Below are 21,425 nucleotides of genomic sequence, written 5' to 3'. Positions count from 1 at the left end.
ATATTACGCCGAGCCCACGTATTAGTGACGATAAAACGATGATCCCTCCAAAAGATTAAAGCAAACAAATATGTAAATTAATTTAAAAAATAAAAATTAAGTAGTGTTCGTTATGACAACGGGGATATTTGGCCACTACAAAAACGCGTACGTGGATTGTCGACCGCATTGAAACATTCTATACAAAACTAAACGGTGTAACAAACCTTTTTCGAACACGGATAACAATCATAATAATATATATATTATGTTAATGTCATTGAGACGTTGACGATATAAATAGGAAAATAGAAAGCGGAGGAAGTGTAGTAATAATATAGTACTCACATCAAATTAATAAAGAGGTTAGAATAGTACCTAATTTAGGTAGGTAACCTAAGTAAGAAAAACCATTAAAAAAACAATAACTAGAATAATCAATTACAGATAACATAGTATTTCTTATTTTAATGGACAGAACAAAATAATTATAGACTTCATTCGATTCCCAGAAAAGTGTGCTCTAGAAAGACTTGTGAGTAAGTTAAGAAATCAAGTAGTAAGTAGTAACAGAGGAATATATTATTTTATAATATTGTGATTTTGACGAACGAAACGATAATTATTATTGATGTTCGTTTTAACTTTTAAATCATAAACGATTTTCTTTCGATAGGAAAAAAAATCGCTTAAAATACCGTGGGTATAATGAAACGATTTAAATAAATGCTGCACGTTTGTTAATTATTATCATCAGCTGCAGTATATGGATACGCGTAATTAACTGAATCGTTTCGTAACGTCGTGAGCGCTCATCATCGCCATACTATACAGGTAGGATATGGAGGCGTATATACGTTTATTATAACGCGTATCTATTAAAATATTATTATAGTACATCGCATCGAATAATGTGATATATATTATAGGTACATTATATTATGTTATAGTCAATCTAAAAATGGTTTCGTATAATATAATATCGACGATCGCCAAACGTGATTCGCCTCGGCTGTAAAATATATTACCATTATTTCGTGTGTTTGTCGAAGTACCTATATATATAGTATTTCACAACATCTCACATATCGAGTCCGCTATTATAATATTATAATAATATAGTCTGTCGGCCGTTTTTCCGCCAGTCTCGCGGACACGAGCACGAACCCCTCTCCCCCCCCCCCTCGCCACCGAACACCAAACGTAATTAGCCGGTCGAACCGTTCGGAAGCCAACGTCGTCGTGGAGCGTGAATGTGGTGATAGTGTGGGTTGGAGGTGTTGGGAGGGAAATCGTAATGCATTGTTGATGCGGACGACATGGCTCGTGCGTGCCTAATGCACATACGCGCTTGTTATAGATTCGGCCTAGCGAGAGGAGAGATAAATGGGTAAAAAAATAGGTACACACGTATAGCGCACACGGTTGAAGGCGCACACACCACTCTTGTTTACAATACATAGTCGATATACTACGGCCACACTGTATGATGTGTGCGTGTGTAATATATGAGTACCTATAATATTATATAGTGTACAGAGTAGGCACTAGTCATTGGGCACGCGGTGACCGAGAGTCGTCGGTGGCGGAGGAATATGGGGGGGGGGGATTGAATGAGCGGGAGATTAACCCGCGAGTCTCGTGAAGCGGTGTACTCGGATCCAGCGGCGGTGTGGGCTGCACGAGGAGTGCGGTGCCACCGATTTCGTGTCGAGATTTAGAGATTGACGAAACGAGGTGTTATCCCGAGACAATGGTCCGGCCGACGCCGAAGTGTGCCCCGCGCGTTTGTGGGTCATTATTGCAGACGTCACGTTTTGAAATTGAAAGGAGACCTCGGCTCCTGCTTATTGCAGCAGTGACTTTTCGGACGGGACCGTTCTTCTTTTGTGCGGCGGCCAACCCGATTCCTTTCAGCGGGAAAAAAAAACACTCTTGTCGGACCGACACGTCGCGGACGTCCGCGCATATAGATCTCCGGAACGCGCGTGCGTTTCTCCGGTTTTTTTTTCACTCCATCTCGCCGCCATCCGCGTATATTATATTATTATATATTATTATGTTGAGCGTATAATAATAATAATATTATTGTTGCGTACAGTATTCACGTGTACTCGATTCACGACGACCGTCACAATAGCTGCCTCCGTGTCGGGGCACAGGAGACTACTGCAGAATGTAAAAAGTCATAATTTTTCTCTCTCAATACTCGCGGTCATATCGCTAAATTGTCACGTTCGAATAACACGATGAAGTGAAGAAACATCATATAATTTTATCAGACAGACTCGAGTCGCGACTTCCCGTCAACGGAAATCACAATCGTATAACGGGCTGATCCCATGATATAGAGTAATAATATTATAATAATTTTCTTTATTATATAATATCATTTAGGCATAGAGTAAACCACTGGTTTTGGATTTTATTACTTTTGTCTAATTAAGAGTTTGCTGATATTTTGCATTATTATTATTATTATTATTATTATCATAGAAAGATCGCTGTACAGTGACGAACATAAAATATTTCTACTAAACGTGACTACAGGGAGATCGCTGGCGTCCGGATATAGTATTCTGCAGCAACTGGTATATGAGGTGAAACGTTTCTATGAAATAATTACTATATTGGAAACGGGTAAAAAAAAATATCTATATAATGATGATTATTTGAAGAACTGTCATTTCTTAAGAGCTCTGCGATTTTAATTGTACCGACACGTTTGACGCGTGGAACCGCGTAGACATATATTTAGTTGTTTATAATATAATGTATATATGTTATAATAATATAGGTGTAAATATATATTACACATTATAATATAAATCCTACCATTCTGGAGCCACAGACTAAGCGCGATGTATATAGGTATACTATAAATAATATTAATTATGCATGTATGTATATTGGTGTCTACATGACTTTCTACCGCGAACGGATAATCGCGCAGCAGGTGGTGTTGTGTATTATCGACAGCTCGAAATAATATTATATCGGAATCGTATAAATTACACCGCCGACGATTTGTATGTCATTACTATTATTATTATTATAATATTATACGAATATGACGAAGCGTGCCTCGGTCTGCGTGCAATTACTATAGGACGTGCGGAGATGAATCTATATTAATAATATACGCTGAAAGAACGAATACAACTGTCACGACATGCGCTGTTTTCGATCGAAAAATTAAATCGTAACCCGGTCGCGCGTAACACGGTAAGCGCAAAGTCTTCGACCGGCTATTATAATATTATATATACATGTACATCGGTTCAGGTATCGATAAATCACGCTGTAGATCGACGATCGTCCCGCTAGCTGGTATATATAGGTAGATACTCGACGACGTCCGGTCTCGGCTTGCGGGTGGTGGTGGGTATGCGATGGTTGGAGCGGTGAGGTGAGGTGGACGTGGGGTGTAATGGCGCGGACGACGACGACCATTGTGGCGGACGACTGCGACGAGCAACGAGACAATTGCATTTAATGTACGAATAAAATGCAAAAATGCATCGCGTGCATCAATCGGACCGCTCCGCTGGTGCTGCTGCCGGCCGGTTATAATGGCGGAGTCGTGTCACCGGACGGAATGCACCGAATTGTCGGCCCCGTCGCCGCCGCGTCACCTTGGCGATATTATATATTGTGGCGGCCGCCAGAGATAAATATGGCATTCCGGCGGGGGCCCCCTCGGGTCTCAAAGGCGCCGACGATCCCATTGTTTTCCGCCGCCACCGCCGCCGCCGCCGGTGTTCGTTTATTCGTCTATATGTTCGCGTACACATGATATATATAAAACTATGCGTATCTCTGTTATATAAGTAGATAGGTAGGTACCTAACTATATACGCATTTATATATGTGTATCGCGATCCCGATGTAATTATTGTCGTCGTCGTCGTCGCCGCCGCCGCCGCCGCAGTTCACATATACATAATACAATATATTATCATAATAATACTTCCGACCGGCTTCTGTTTGTGCGCTCGCGCGCGCGCGTAAAACCACCGACGGGCGCGATCCCCGGGCAAAGGACCGCCGCGGTTCAATTAGTCGGCCATTTGCATATATATTACATTACTATTATTATATTGTAGGTAGGTAGGTACTCGCATATACCGACTTCAATTACCGGCAATCGCGAGTCGCCAGTTCCCGCCGCCGCGTGCCATAAGAGCACTGCTCGCACACGTAATTTTATTTTATTTTTATTTATCTAGATCGGTCTGACGCCGGGCCGAGATCGTTTGGAGTGCGCGTGCGCGTTTGCACGGACGTCGTCAAATCCGAAAATCGAAAATTCCCGCTACTATATCGTGATGCGATCGGATCTCCGCACGCGCGTGAGCGCTAGGAATCGCCTGCCTGCCGACGGTGCAGGACCTCTGTTTTTTTATGTTTTTTTTTTATGCATACCGGCCGATCTGCACGTTATTATTTTTTACAAGTAGGTACGTATAATATATAATAATATATCGCGTTTTATTATCGAACAGCGACCCGTCGCGCACTCGATCGCGTGATGCCCCGACACGGCAGCTGCTCGCGGTGGCTGGTCGTAAAAATTCGAGAAACGTGATAACATCACCGTAGCAGTCGTATTACTGCGCGTAATCGATGTCATTGAAATATCGACAATTTCGCATTTTATTTTATAGCATAACGATTTAATGTATTAAGTATACCTATAGGAGCTGGGACGTTCTACGCACAGACGATGGGAGGCAGAAAGCCGCGAACCCTCGCTATTTGCTTGGACGCCAACCCCTGTTTGTCGAACATTGTAGAGATAAAAATATACGATAATGCCATCTTATCAGGTGCAATGGAGTATTTATGGACCCCTTTCGTTTTTTTTACTGGCTTATAAAATATAATGATTATTAAATGTAATAACAGCTTTGAGTTGGGAAAATTATGGGGAGCAGGTGAACAAGTCTGCTGTTAATTTACTATAATATATTCGTTTGATTGGAAAGTTGTATACGTTTTATCTATCTGTGAATACGAAAAATGTCCATATACAAAAATGTATACGAGGAAAAGTCGCGGGAAAAACACGATAGATTAAACATCGCAAATACCGCCGCCGTCGCGGCCTTATCGGAGGGGTAGGAATTCGCGTCATGGTTTTAGCCGAGTTCGAGCGTCTATCTCGTATCGGTATCGACTTGTGGTCGGCAATCGCGGTGCGCGTTTAACTAACAATTATAATATGTACACGAGCGTTATCGACTATCATCGGCATGCACTTGACCCAGGAGACATGGTCGAAGATGTGCTATTTATATATTTTACCTATAGCAGAGAATTCGATCTTCGACAGGGACGCATTATATGGTCGACGATGATGGTATTATAATGATAATTACTGTAATAATAATTAAAATATATAGGGACATACCTTCCAGGATTGTGTCCATGGTTCGTCTGTACAGCGTGTTTCTCAAGTAGTGGACGGCGGGCATGAAGAATATCTCTTCCGGCCGCTCAGGCAGGTAGTGCACGATCAACTCTGTGTTGGCGGGTATGTTCTTGATCACTTCGTACATGGGTTCGCCTGTTCGGGAAAAACAAAATAATAATCATAAAAAAAACATCTGCAATGAAACGCGCACGACGGTTTGCTCGGTCTCAGCTCACACACACGCGCGCGCTCGCTCGCGATCCGACCATAAATCCACACACGGTGTTAAATCCCGAACAGGTTCGGCAAGATACCCGAATATAATCGCGTAATCGTCGTGAATAAAAATAAATAATAATAAAAACGTATTTCGGTGAAATAAAAACATATATATATGTATATATATTGAACCGGTTGTTGATGTGTGTACCTTTTATTTTGGTTCCCAATACGTTGACATGTTGTTCGGAATGGTGCTGCGTGATTTTCAAAAACCGGACCCAATTACAATAACGCACTCGGAGTCTGTTCACCTCGGTCACCTGGTCGTAGCAACCGAATCTGTGCCTTATCTGAAACAATCGAAACGCACACGTATATGGTTAGGTTCGTGAACGAAATACATATTATAAGAAGCTGGTCCGATCGAATGTATTCGTTAGGATAACGATTATACACACACACACACACACACACACATATATATATATTATATACATTTTATATACTAATAGTATGTGCGCCGTACTCGACGAGACCTACCCGCAGTTATTATACACGTTTATATTATATTATATCGAGTTAGTTGGAAACGAAAACCTTTTAAAAGATTCATTAAATTATAAATGAATAAACATTAAATAAAACAGTAAAAAAACGAAACTGCAGCGGTAGCAAACGAAAAAAAGTATAATAATAATACACAATCGTTTCTGCAGGTTACCGTTTGTACTTATAATGGAAATGCGCATAATAAGCGAGTTCGTTAACGAGTTTCAAATGCATTTCCAATCGCATTTATTGGACGCCGTCCGACGCTTATCGAAAACTTTGTCTGAGCGCTTTTATGTTTGCGCGTTACCTGCTTCAACACTCAACAGGTATATTATATTATAAGTATTATTTGTACACATATATAGGTACACCACTCATGAGTGTAGAAATTAATATTGAATTTGTTCTGTAATTGTATTTCTCGATAAATCGTCCATTATAGTATAAGCGCGTGTGGTAAAAATGCTGTACGATATGACGGACAGTGCGAATATATAATTTATTTTATTAAATACGCGTTCTGCGACGAATCCCGCGCACTTCGAATCGCCGGTTAGTGGTTTTTTTTATTTTTTATTTATTTTTTTATAATTGGCTGACTAATAATTTACAGCGACCGATGAAACGACATAGGTACGATTGCCGACGGTGTTCACCCCGTGTACTCAGTGTTCGCCGTGCGTGTGTGTGGCGAGTGTGCAATTATAACGGACTAGCGACAAATATGCAATGCACGGTGTACTCGAAGCCGCGACGGGGAGTTGCACATATATAAGCGTGTGCACGGGAAGAAAAAAAACCTACTAGGATTTCTTGAATATATTTTTCTTGTTTGTCAGTTTGGTTTTTTTCCCCGGCAACAGTAATTACAAAACGATTTTAAGCTTGCGCAGCAACTCGCGACGGCGGACAAAGCAGTGTGCGAGCGCGCGCTAACAATTAATAGCCAATTAATTAACACGTTTAATGCCTCGCGCGATGATCATTATCTGCGAAGCCATATAATAAACCGATAATTTATTACAACCCAGAAAGCGGCTGATACGCCGTTAAACTCGCGATTATCCTACATAATACCTATAGCTCCTCGGTGACTGCGTTTACCTATATATATATATATAATATATAAAGGACAGGTCCAGCAGCACAGTTGGGTGCACGCGAAAAACACCCAAACGAGTGTAATGATATACGTAGTGCGTATACAAGTATAACAATATTCTGTGTTGTTTATTATTTTTGGTACAATAAGAAAGGGTACAAAAGGGTATAATAGGTAAGAAAGTAGTCTGGTTAAAGTATAAGCGATGAGCGTATTGATCATATAATATATCCGCGAGTGCCGCCGATAGTAGCTTTATATCTAGTGGCTGAAGAAGTCTTATAATAATATTATGAGAATGCACACGGAGAAACCATATAAAAAGGTAACACGTGGTTAAATCGTAATTAAAAAAAAAAAATTAATAAAAACTTAATAAAACACACAAACATGCCGCCGCGACGACGACGAGATCATTCTATAACGTAGAACAAAGATTTGGATAACTCATACATAAATATTATAATATCGTTTCACCGAACAATATTCAGATTACTATGTGTATAATAATATATTAATAAGTATGTACGCAGCTCGTGCACCCGCTAATAATATTAGTGCGCGACACACCCAGCAGCGGTCGACAAGCCACGTAGTTCGGGAAATGACGATGATTGTTATATTTGAAACAGAATAATATTATTGGCTATTGCCATAATGAGCATATTATTATTATTATTGCGAAAATCCGAGGAAACCAGTAAACTATTTGAAGTGGTTTTTTTCACGCAACTGCTGCGGATAATTTTATGTTTGGACAGGGGCACGGTAATAAGTTAAAAATAAATTAAAACCATGATATTATCGTAGTTATTTCGTATTTCCAAGTTTCAACACTCATCGTTCAGAAAATGCGTGGACCAAAGGTTTCAGATAATATCGATCAATATAATAAACATATGGCTGTTGCACCGGAGCAGATTTTTTATGAAAATGGCGGTTCTCTCAAATGTTTTTATTTTTAATGATCGTGGTTTGCATCAGATCTAACTGATCTAAGTATAGTATACGGAGTACGGACTATTCTATGCAGTTATTTTTCGATTAATTGGTACCTAAAAATTGTTCAGTTATCTGATCATAGATTATGAGATTATATAGTAATACGTCTCAGTCGTTTAGCCCATTATAGATAACGAAAGATTGGATGACTTCATCTACATTATATTCGTCATTTAATTTTAAGAATTTGAGGCGAGTTATCACGAGAGCACGGTAACCGTAAAGTGGTGAGATAATTTGGCGATAGGCCGTCACTCCGACCAGTGCCGGATAAATGGGGTAATGGGGGCAGAGGGCTCTAGTTTTTAAACAATAACTTTACAGTATATTATATATATACAAGTAGGTACTTATGTATGTTATTCGTCACATATTAATGATCATTTACATTTTAAATATGGTGAAAATATGACTTCCCTGAGGTGTAAATTGACTAAATCCAACTTTGATTCCGATTACAGTAAAGTCTCACTTGGATTTAGTGCTGACATAATAATATTATTACTATAATATGTCGAATTTCCGTTTCTTCATTATCTAGGTACATATATTACGCTTTTCGCGATCGTCATCGGTGTAAATAATTTTCTCCCTGGAAAAACTTAATCACACTTTTCGGGATGTTATCTCGCGTCACGATTCACGACTGGTTGCTCACTTGCAATATATAGATATAGGTACGTACAAAATATAATATAACAAGTGTCGGTGGAGACATAGAGATGGTAGTGACTTAACTTGTGCACACAAATCTCTTTCTCCGGTACATATATAATAATAGTTTGACGGGTCAATAGAGAGATAAATATTATCGAACCTGCTCCAGGCGGTTATATTGATGTTTACTCGCCTTATGACCTATCGCCGGCCACCCTACACGGCCAGCCGACCGTTAATAATATTATTATATTATGTTATTGTGTGTACGGCCATAGAGCCGTCCTGATATTAAATTATTATTTTGTGATATGGTGTCTGATGGTGTTGATCTGCAGACCGCGTTGCAGCCGACTTGACAATATTTTATAGAGCGGGTAGGCGCTAAGCGACTGCGGCTTATTCCAACGAAAAACCTCCATATAGCGATTGACACTCAACTGAATCGCGCAGAATCAACCGCATCTAGTGTGTGCGATTCGAAAATTGCGAAAAAAAAATTCTCGGATTTCTATAGTCATATTATTATACGCAGTACTTAAATATAGACTCTATGCGGATTGTTGCCCATTAAACCTGTTGTGTGTCCGGACCGTTCGCGTGTTCCGTGTTAATTGGACCAGTGTAACATATTTTTATACATGCATAATGCATGTATACATACATGTGTATGTGTTCTCAGAAGTTTGTCATAATTGATATTTACGTATTTATTTTAATTTTCTTCCCGCCTCGACACGCCGAAATGCATGCGAACACAACTGTTATACCTAGGTATACCTATATGTTATGATAATATATTTTTAAATTACACTGCGTACTCGTTTGCATCATGACGTTATAAATCTGTATTTCGTATACGGTCGATTATATCTCGATACGGACAAATGAATAATAAACTTCCCGTATATTCGATGTAATCGGGCACCCACCTTAGCAAATCGCACGAGTCATCACCCCGCGAATAAGGCACATCCACTACTGCTGCAGCAGTTGTAAGATTTTCACGGTATAATTCACTACATAGCACCTGTTTCACGCGTCTGTAGCGAAAACGCGTCGTGGTACCCACCATAGCAGGTAGGTACCAATATATATGTTATACTTAGGCGTGAACCTCCAATATATTCCTAGCCATTCCACTTATGCTGGCCGGCATAATATATATATATGGTTTTTCGATCGGACGCAACGACAACGGTGCATTTGCGAAATAATAATAATAAAAAAAAATTATAATAACAGCTGCAGTCTACAACTGTTGCAGTAGGCTGTTGCTGCTGCTGCGGCTGCGGTGTAATATACTGCTCGGCGACGGAGACACGATGTCCCAATTATTGAGAACAATGCAGCAACGAAAGAAAGAATATAATATATAAGAAAAAAAAATCTAAAACACATACGCAAACGCTCACACGACGTGGGTACCTATAATACCTATATACATTAATCGTCGTGAGAAACCCACATTGTTCCAAACTTCGGAGTCGATGCTGTAACGTCGTTACCAACAACTGCGGTCGGCTTGTTAAAAATATACCATTATTATATTATATTACATTAAGTACGTACCCATATGATTGTTACATACACTGGCGGCGCAGAAAATATTTTAAGGTATACATATACATACCAACTACCAGTTTTGGGCTCGATAGGATACTTAATATTATTATTGTACCTGCCGATCAAGACAGGAGTATAAGTTCTAAAGTGACCAGATGACTATTGGTATATCGGTTGAACTGAGAACTCAGGATACTGATGACTACCGCAACAGCTTTGTTATGTGATTTCGTCATAGCACTCATACGTAAATAGTAGTAATATTAATAATTTTGTCTCGTCGATACATATTTGGTGAAAAATTGATTTCATGATAAAAAGAATTATCTAATATATTTATAGGACGTATACAATATTATTATAATAGTATTTAACCGTAGTTCAGAGCGTTGAAATATAAAAACTGGTATTCAAATAATGAATATTTCAGACGAATAACACCGAGAGAATATTATAATATTTTTCAGCAAATATTGCTTACTCGAATATGGCTGTCTCTACAATTTCAAACACCAGGCGATATGACAAATTACTGTAAATTCGACTTTTTTTTTTGTACGTCTGTACCTACTCACGGTACGGTCAATAATAATTTATATCTTATAAACCGGTATCTCAGCTTATGCGTTTGTTGAAATTATAAAAATATTTCAAATACTTATACACATAGGCACCATTAGAAGTACCTATACCATTTAAAAAAAGATGCCAGATTATTTTATAACATAAAATATATAATCTGAAAAAAAATCTCGTAAATTTGCTGGTTTTAGTGAATAATATACTAATCAATTTCATATTTGCTTAATAAAAATTATTGTTTACTGCCAGCTTTTGTAACATTTTATACCTACGTTATAAAAAAAAGGTTCAGTTTAAAAAAAAGTTTGATACTTATTTAATGCGTACAAATGTCCATACCTACATTTTTAATATGTTATTATAATATATATTAATATTATACACTAAATGTAGTTTTAAAACACCCCATGGATGATGAAATATTCAACAAAATGATTTGCTCAAGTATAGGTAAGTACCTATATTATTGATAATATTTTGTAATAACGTATGGTCAACAGTCTTACTTTTGTATTCATATAGGTATTTAGATATTAGAGTAGCCTAAATTGGAATGCTACCTATGTATTGGCATTTATTGCCGACACAATATTATTATACCATGTCGTTCATTTATAGAGTACGGTGTACCCATTACGAGTCTAAGATACGTGGTTTTTTCTGTAGTTGACAAATAAATAACAAGTATAATATGTTTATAAACAATAAAACGAGTGGCAGTAGCTTGCATAACTACTCGAGTGTGTTGGTTTTTTTTTAAACTCGATTTGTGAGAAAAAAAAAATTAATTAATTCTGAAAGCAACACTCTCAACGGACAAAAACAACAACGGGCGTATATAAATGTATAAAAGTATACTGATATAATGATGTCAATCACTGTTGAATGACATAAATTAAGCGAATGATAATTTTTTTCCTACTAATTTAAAGAAAACAAATCAAGCTTGAAATAATATTTAACCGTGGAAATAATCGCATTCCACCCGTAATACGCGTTATATATATATATACATATATATATTATAATACCGTTTATAAATGTTCACGTCCATTTTGAAAACTGAGAAAAACCTAACACTATTCGATCTCCGCGCGCAGTTCCGGTCGTTGAAGTCTCCGCCGTCGTGAGATGAAACATTTTTTTTACCCGCACCCCGTCGCGGTATCTCGCGCAATCATCGTTTAAATAAATATACATAAATACCGCTTGAAAATAATCTGGCTATACCTAAATATACGCGAGCACGATTCGTCGTTGGTTTTTTCACCGGGCATTTCTGTCAATTTCACGCACGTATACCCTCCCGATGTTTGCTCTACAATAATGGTTAAACGCTTCTGCGGAGTACATTATTAAGGTACGCATTATAATGTGCATCCCGCAATTTCCGATTTGAGGACGTTTTTTTTATTCTTCTTCCATTATTACATTATATGTATACGCCTTCGCGGCATTCATTTCGCACCCCGTCCGTCGTACTAAACTTATACGTATTATACTTCCTATACAATATATATTAGGCTCATAATAAAGTGTATTACTGTATTATATTCCTGCATAGAATTATACATGGCTATACGTTGTTATAACATTAAATTGTGTGTGTATAATATAAATTATATGTGGAGGCATGCACGCACTTGCTTGCGATTCCAAGCAGAACGCTTTTATTATTTATTCGTTATCTCTATATTGATATTATTATTATTTTTTTTTTTTATGCGGTTTTTCTAAATTTCCGTTGTTTGTATTTTAACACACGAGTAAAATTTGCATATTATTTCCTCCTTATTTTTTCTATTTTTTTTTTCGTACTCACACGTACCGACCGTCTCGTCGTGGACAGCGAGGCGGTTCTCGTTAGAAGATCTCGCGCCCGCTACCGCAGGACGGCGCGGTTACGCGCTATTTGACGGGCGCGCGTGACCCACCGGATGACTGAGTATACAACAAAACCATTTCATCTGATCGCGATCGTCTCTCAGGCCCTGCACAGCATTCATTCGGGACGGCCAACCGTAAATGCATTACAACTGTATTATATAGGTGCCTATATACAATAACGACAACGCCATCACGGGCAGCATCAATCGGACACATTAGTGATTTCCGCACCGTGAAAATAACATCACGTGCGTACATAAACTATGTAACTGTACAATATTATTATATGTCTAATGAGAGCACTCTACGCGGAGGACTCAATTCAAACAACAATCGTTTACGATTATTTACATTTACGTCCGTCGTCTGTACCGCCGCCGCCCTACTAAATAATAGAAAATAATATAATATACGTTATCTGCCGTCGTTGTGTACTTGTGCCTAGGGGTGAGTGTATTATAAATTTTTAACTGTTATATTGGTACATGCACTCAAATAATATTAACGCTTTACGTTTAATAAACTAGATCATTTTTACCGGATACCGTCTCCATATACAGTCTCGTGACATTTATAATATTATATTTAAAATTCAAAAATGTCGTGGTATTTGCATTCGTATCGATGTCCAGTTTTTAAACCGATTGTAATATTATAGAGCTGAAAATGTTATTGACTATCGGAGGAATGATGATTAATGCGTTATATGTAATATAATATATATGTATTATTATATGTGCATCGCTGGCGGTGTGACGTACTGGTACAATTATTTGTGTTCGTCTATATTATGGTCTATAGAGTTCCGCTAAATACATTTTAATGACGTCTATTGGCTATTATTCAGAAGTCGTATCTATAGAATTTCGAAATGAACGAATTATTATTGTCGTGTGCGTAATATAAAAAAAACCTAGTTATAGAACTATTGTTGATGAGTGTAAATGGTCTCTGACAGTAAATATTATTACGTTGACAATATAACGATGTCATAATTTTATTTGGCAATTGCGAGGGGCAAAATGTAGTGCTATACATATATTGACATATATTGATTCAACAAAAACGTGAATCGTCAATGTTAGGTTCTTATTAAATGAGTTGAATGTATAAATTATATAATTACACTCTTAAATAAAAAAATTACTAAAAATATCGAATTTGTTGCAAGACGAGCTTTTAAATTTTCATTAGTATTCAAACATTTTAATTTTGTACCTATTTGGGAATGTCAAACTGTTCGATTTAAATATAAAACACGCCAGCCAATGAAGGTTTATTCACAATCTAAATTATTTCACGTTTTTTTTTCGTTTTTATTAATTGTGTAAAACCATGTTTTACAAGAAAAAATAGTTATGATGTGATTATTATTCATCGAAAACAATCACGTGACTTCGGTTTGTAAAATAACATAGAACAAATTAAAATAAACAAATCAATTCAAACGATAAATATTTTACACACAACTTTGCCTAATAATTTATTTATATTCGAAAATTATTCAAAACAGTCTAACATTATTTATTTAGCCAAGAATTTATTGCATTATCCATCTCTACACTACATTATTATTTACACTACAGGATTAATTTTAGTTTTTTAATTTTGGTCTTGAGTCTCTATAGTAAACTTCCTACTCAGAAATCATTATATAGTATATACGCGTCTACCTCTGCTCTAGGCCCACGGGCCATGATAATTAGTTATCAAATTTAGTTCGGTGTGCATTTTATCTTCCAACAACACGCTCGTATACTGAAATACGTTTAAAAATTTCACTCACCTACTCCACAGCTACAGGCACCATATTATAATCCTTAGAGAGAGTTAATTTATATATTATGTTCATCGACAATAAGCATAACTGTTGACGATTTAATCAGTAAGTATATGTCCGCATGAGTAATATTATTATTGAGTTGCGATCTTAATAGGCTATATTATAATGAATACTATACAATATACATACATTATACATCATACGCATACGTATTTTTTTATTTTAAGTATGCTCCTAACTAGCATATCGAAACCATTTCAAACGCCTTCGGGTCAGACACATAAGTTCATCGTAAATCTGTTTTTCAATGTATCAATACGCATTTTCTGATATCTATAGGTACCTATATTTTTAACATAAACATCAAACTCGACGAATAAGTATATACATTATATATTATTATACACTATATCATATATAGGTACATTGTTTTTACATTTTTACAATTTCTCTCGATACCTGTAATAAACAAAACCAACTGACGTAAAAATGTTCGCCATTTATACACTCGCGTGTAAAACTTTGCAAATCGCAATATCACGCATATTTATTATAAATTGATTACGTGTTTTATTTTAATTTTGTTTTACGTGCTTGGAGCGTTATATTATATGCATTTAGAACTGTACTTGTATTTTTTGTTTTAATTTAGTTATACGCTTTTGTAAATAACTTACTAACAATATTGAACAAGAGTCGCTCTTATTATGTATTATTTTTTTAAAACTAATTCGCCACTTTGAATTATTTAATTATATATTATAATAGGGAATACAACCCTGCAGTAGTCTGGCACCTTAAAAATGTCCAAATCAATAAAAAAGTATAAATCTCATAGTATCTATAATCTATATATTATTATCATTTATTATTTAATATATGTATAATATTATTATATATCGTTAATTCATGACAATATTATAAAATAGGGACGATTACACCCATTTTCAGCTCGCAAGTGCTGCAGGGACACGTTACTTGGTGATTGATTCTGTGAAAAACGTACGTGTGTGGTTCCGGATCTGTGCGTACATCTACAGTGGACCGTGAAAATAACACATATTATTTGGATTTCTACGTGCGTTCATCATACGCAGATCGTTGAAGGTGTCCGGTTATATAATACGAGTAGGTAACGGATTGAGCATAGATAAATATAATAATATACAAAGGGGTGCACTTCGGCGTTGCGTCGTCGGCGACTCAGCTTAATAAATAAACAAATTATCGTATATTTGTGTACTGCATATAAAATTAATGCCGAAGTCAATAATAATATAATGATCGTAAAAATGTTTACAAGCAGTAGCTCGATCGAAACCCCGCTCGCCGCCGCCACCGCCGGTTTGATCGGGATGACCGTGCCCGCGAACACTCACCCGCTGTCGGATGCGATGATGTGTGTGCAACGTTTCGTACGTGACGCTCGTTTCTCGGCTCTCGCGTTGCACACGTACGCTCGGAATTAAGTGCGTTTTATTTTTCTATGCGTCCCGACGATTTCCCGACCAGGTTTGAAATAAAAAATAAAAAACCAATTTCATAAAACCACCTTTTCTTTATAGGAACGCGCATGACACAACGAGAGCGTCGGGATGAATGAGCATGGAATTATAAATATATATATATATATATATATATGTATTAGGTACGTATATATTATTATTATGTGCTATTATATTATATATATATGATATTATTATAATATGTATGTATCACGCTCGTCGAACTATATTACAAAGAGTGCGGTGGAAGGGGGGAGGGAAGAAGACGAAGAAAAATATACGTGAAATATACATCGTATTACACACGATACACCTCTATAATAATAATATAATGTACGCATAACATATATATTAAGTATAATATACACCGCGCACAGTGCGATGGGCACGCGGCGGGGGGACGCGCGAGGTGCTCGAAATTGCGCACAGCTCTCTGTCCGGAGGGCAATTTGTGAGCAATTTAAACGGGTTCAGCGGATGAACGGCTCTCTCACGCGCATTTGTTTGTGTGCGTATGAGTGTGTGTGTGTGTGTGTGTGTGTGTGTGTGTGTGTGTGTGTGTGTGTGTGTGTGCTCGCTCGCGTATAAATGTATAATATAGGTACATAAATACAGCAGGCGCGCAATAGTAGCTGCTGGGTATTATAATAATGGTAATAATAGCGGCGACCAGACGATGGAGGCAATTTCAATTTATCGGCGGCGGCGGTGGCGGCGGCGGCAGTTGATAATTAACAGACGACGTCAGTCGTTCGCCGCCTAGCAGTGCGCCTGCCTATGCCGACGGACGGACGATCCTTCGCAGCATATTAATAATGTATAATAATATACATCATTACTCATTTTACACATCGTGCGAACATAATACGACGACAATTTTATTATTATTACTATTATTATTATATGTATATTTTTCAATATATAATATTGTATATTATACCCGTCGAGCCGTCGCGCGTCGTCGTCGTGTCGCAATAGGTATATTTAATATTTATCGTTTATACATTATAATAATAATATTTAGTGCTGCGGAAACTATGGCTAAATAATACATGAATCGGACGAGCAACATGTACCTTCAATTAGGTGGATGTGCGGGGAAGAGGGCAAAGTACTCTGCAAGAAGTCGTGAAATACCCAGATTCGAAACATTTCAGAAGACCATACGCTCAATCGTCTTAGAATTTCATACAACTAATCCGACATCTTTTAAATGAGACCGAAAACAATGTTTATTAGTATTCATCTGTGCCGCGGGTATTGAAGATAATTTTTTTTGTGAGTGCACGCCGCCGCCACGATCTAGAGGATCGATAGCCTCTGCAGTGGCTATATGTAGCATTCGGCTCCGATCCGACGACTGCTGGCGATCGTGTCTACCTACCTATATAAATATATTATTATTATGGTATATTACCATGATTGATGGACCACGATGATGGTATAAGACGCACGCGCGCCGCGTTTACGAAAACGTCCGCCGAAAGCTATTAGAAGCAAACCCATCGCGAGCGCTCGCGTCAATCATTTAAAAATTTTCTCCGCACAATCGTTATCCTTAGTTTTTATCAGACTGATCGACGAGATGTGACTCGCACGTAACACAATAAAATATATATGTTCTAAAAGCACGTTACGATGATAATATCGTGTATATTCCCCTCGTTTCGTAATAGCTTCGGTCGGAAGCATATAAGTCATCTTCATCATTTTACGTATTATAATGTGATTAGTATATTATACTTTAGGTATTCCACTCACGTTATTCGCTACACACCATCAACGATACGCATTATCTTATACCTACTGCACAGGTGCAATATCGTTAGATTTGTTGAATAGTGGACTCCACTGTTCTCGCATACTATAATATTCCACTCGGACCGAATAAATAATAACTACCGATCGAAAAACGATATTTCAATAGGTCGTAGACAATTCGGCGATTTTTGAAAATTATAAATTTACACTATACTATGCAGATTGGACGCACAATCGTCTGCGCGTCTGGGTTAGGCGGGGCGAGGAATATTAATGTCGCGAATCCATCTTAAAATGTCCCGTTAAACGTTTTGACAAAACAAATAACGGGTAATACGCGTCTAATACATGGTACGACCAGAAGGTTAGATGCATGGCCATTGAACAGCACTCTGATATTCAGTCAATCAGTTACGATCTCGCTAAATGTCTCCGAAACATAAACAAAACTTCATCTTTAATGCAAATCCTACTTAATACCGTGGTATTTTTGAACCACTAGGCGACGCACGACCGGATGTAACATATTATTATTGCTGTTGTATCCTATATACTACAAAGACTGCAGAGTTCAGTACCGATACAATACCTCCGGCACTTAATATAATATTATTATTCACTGCGGTTATAATATATTTTTATAATATTACCTACCCATTCGTCGTCTGCGCGGATTACACGCGATAGTAATTTATAATATATTATAGTTGAGGTCACGCCCAATGATCTCGCGGGCTATTTAATTAAGCGTCGTGTGCATAGGCCACGCAACGGAATTTTAACAGGCAGTTAAAAACTGCTCGGCGTGCGTGCCTATAAGCGCAGGTACCTATATAGACATTTTTTCGTTCATATTTATTATTATTTTTTTTTTCTACATTCAATTTATCATAACGTACTCGTCGTGTATATATAATATTATTACCCGTGATCAGCGGCGTGGGTTTGAAAATGTAACCCGGGAGCGATACATCCGACGACCGTCCGGTTCTACCCGATGCTACGCCGCCGCCGTCGCCGCCGCCGCCGCTGCTGTTGCTGATTCGACAAACACGTTTATCGGGACTTATCAGTATATATAAGGAGCATATGTACATACATACATACATACACGTATGCTGCATTTTATATTATTATTATCATTATTATTATACGCAGCAGCCGCCGCCGGCACAATCGGCACCTGACAAGAGCTTAGCGTTAAAAAAAAAAAAAAAAAAACAACATATATTATAATACAAACTCGCGTGCATATATCTCGTTCAAAATATATATATAGACCTAAATGCAACCGTTTGTGATAAACTTCGGAACTCGAATTTAGGTACCTACTTATAAAATACACACAATATTAAAATAATATATAAAACAAGTTTTCGCACGTCTTCTGCTGCTGCTGGTGCATGCAATTATTATGGATACGAGAGGAGACACGATAAATACGTCGTTATATATACGAACACAATTATATTGTTGTAAAAATAAAAAATAATAATAATGAAATAAACTATTACGTATGTGTTTGTTTTTTTTTTTTTTTTTAATTTCGTAATAATTATAATAATGATACGGTATAAAAGACGTGTATGGTGAGATAAGTATACTATGCGGAAAACTCATGGGTTTCATATACACGTGTCACTTCTGAATTCTTATACTTCGCATAAAAATGCATTATTTATTGTATGAAAATACTATAGGTACTAGAGTTACAGTTCTCTAGTACATGACACTACCGCAAAAATTTCATATGAAAAGTCGTAAAACAAGACAGTTTTGTTCTTTTAAAATTCACCTTAATTTATAATTGGTTTCAATACTAAAAGAAGAAATTATGAATACATAGGTAATGTAATGCAATACAATTTTATTATGTAAAATTAATTTCAAGGTCGCTATTACAGTTGAACTTGTTCTAGTCGTAAAGCGATAGTTTCAGTATTACCAAACACCAAATCTAATATATACCTCGTCTAATTTAATAATAGTTTATCCTCATTGTAGCCCATACCGAGATTATATAATCACCAATAAGTGGTTGAAAATATATTTGTCATTTTTGAAAAAAATTAATACTCTAACGACAACATTACATAGAAATTATTACTCTATATACATCATCTGAAGAATACAATTTGAAACAAATCAAGTATATTCTATTATTATGTGTAGAGCGAAAATAAATGCTATAAAATCGTATTTAAAAGAAAAAACATAACCGCAAATTAAGTGTTAAAAACTTCTGTCTGAGTTATTTATTCTTGAATTTCATATATATATATATGTTACATGCAATACACGCTTATACAAGACAAACAATTTGTATAAGTACACCAGCACAGCTGTTGTAGACTCAAATATTTTTGTCGGCGAAAATCGGTTTGAAAACTCGCGAAAGTATAAAAAAAAAATCAGCAGTTGCAACATATAAGACTACGCTCGTTGTATACGTAAAACTCTGTGTCGGAATGTTTGGTATTATTGGTAGGTATACCTATATAAATGCGATACGGACGGCGAGAATCTCGATAATATTTTTTTATCCACGGTATAAATATATAACGCACGGCGTAAAGGTTGCTAGCAACTTGGATAGACAGCGGTTAAGACTATTATTTTTTCCATTTTCATATTTTTGGCATAGCGTCCAAAACCATAACGTGCACAATATCAGGATAACGCAAAGTCGAACGACAAATCCTAAGACTTGGATTAAGACGAGAAAAAAACGAGCAAAAAAGGTTTGAGGAGTGATAAAAAAATAAAGCAAAAACACATGATAATACGCAGGTTACGGACTCGGAGACCTTCCGCGCTGACCGGTGCATAATATTATTATAAAATGCGTTAGTGAGTGCGCGAGTGCTGCAATAACTGCAGTTGCACCGGGGCCTATGCAGTCGTTATTTGTCAGCCTGCACCGCCGCCACACCGCCGCCACCGTCGCCCGCCGGTCGGTCATGAGCGTAAAAAGCGAACATTATCTGCGGTAGCCAATCGGTATTTTATTAAAACAATTTATATAAACGCAATAATATACAATATTTACACGTTTTATTTGTGCGCCCTGTATGTACCGGTCGCCGCCGCCGAGTTGACTCCCACGGCGGCGGCGGCAGCAGCTATACGACTATCGGTGTTTATTACACAAATACACACACTCACACACACACACACACACACACAAACCCATACTCATACACACGCACACACACTCAAACTCATACTCATGCACAAACGCCGATACCTATATATTATTATAATATGTATATAAGCCGAGGGTCCTCTGCTGATAATCCGTCGACCAAAGCAATAACTTTGGCCGCGTCTTGTAAACGGTCGGATAACGCATCTCAGCATATCGGTGTGTGTGTGTGTGTGTGTGTGTGTGTGTGTGTGTGTGTGTGTGTG

The 21,425-nt window shown here is 37.3% G+C and overlaps 1 protein-coding gene across 2 annotated transcripts in view; it reads right to left on the bottom strand.

The window, feature by feature from the left end:
- Nucleotides 1–21,425, bottom strand: part of LOC111034801 (zinc finger protein 235-like) — a 97,004-nt gene that overhangs the window by 55,741 nt on the left and 19,838 nt on the right. For both annotated transcript variants that reach the window (XM_022316173.1, XM_022316175.1), the window contains exons 2-3: nt 5,826–5,967; nt 5,393–5,548 (exon numbers count right to left, since the gene is read on the bottom strand). In XM_022316173.1, coding sequence (XP_022171865.1) covers nt 5,393–5,548; nt 5,826–5,967 — 298 coding nt within the window. The remainder of the gene's footprint in view (nt 1–5,392; nt 5,549–5,825; nt 5,968–21,425) is intronic.

The sequence above is a fragment of the Myzus persicae genome, unplaced genomic scaffold (assembly GCF_001856785.1).
Source record: "Myzus persicae strain clone G006 unplaced genomic scaffold, MPER_G0061.0, whole genome shotgun sequence".
Taxonomy (NCBI): domain Eukaryota; kingdom Metazoa; phylum Arthropoda; class Insecta; order Hemiptera; family Aphididae; genus Myzus; species Myzus persicae.
The sequence above is the reverse complement of the archived record's forward strand: the minus strand, read 5'-3'. Positions and strand labels throughout refer to the sequence as shown.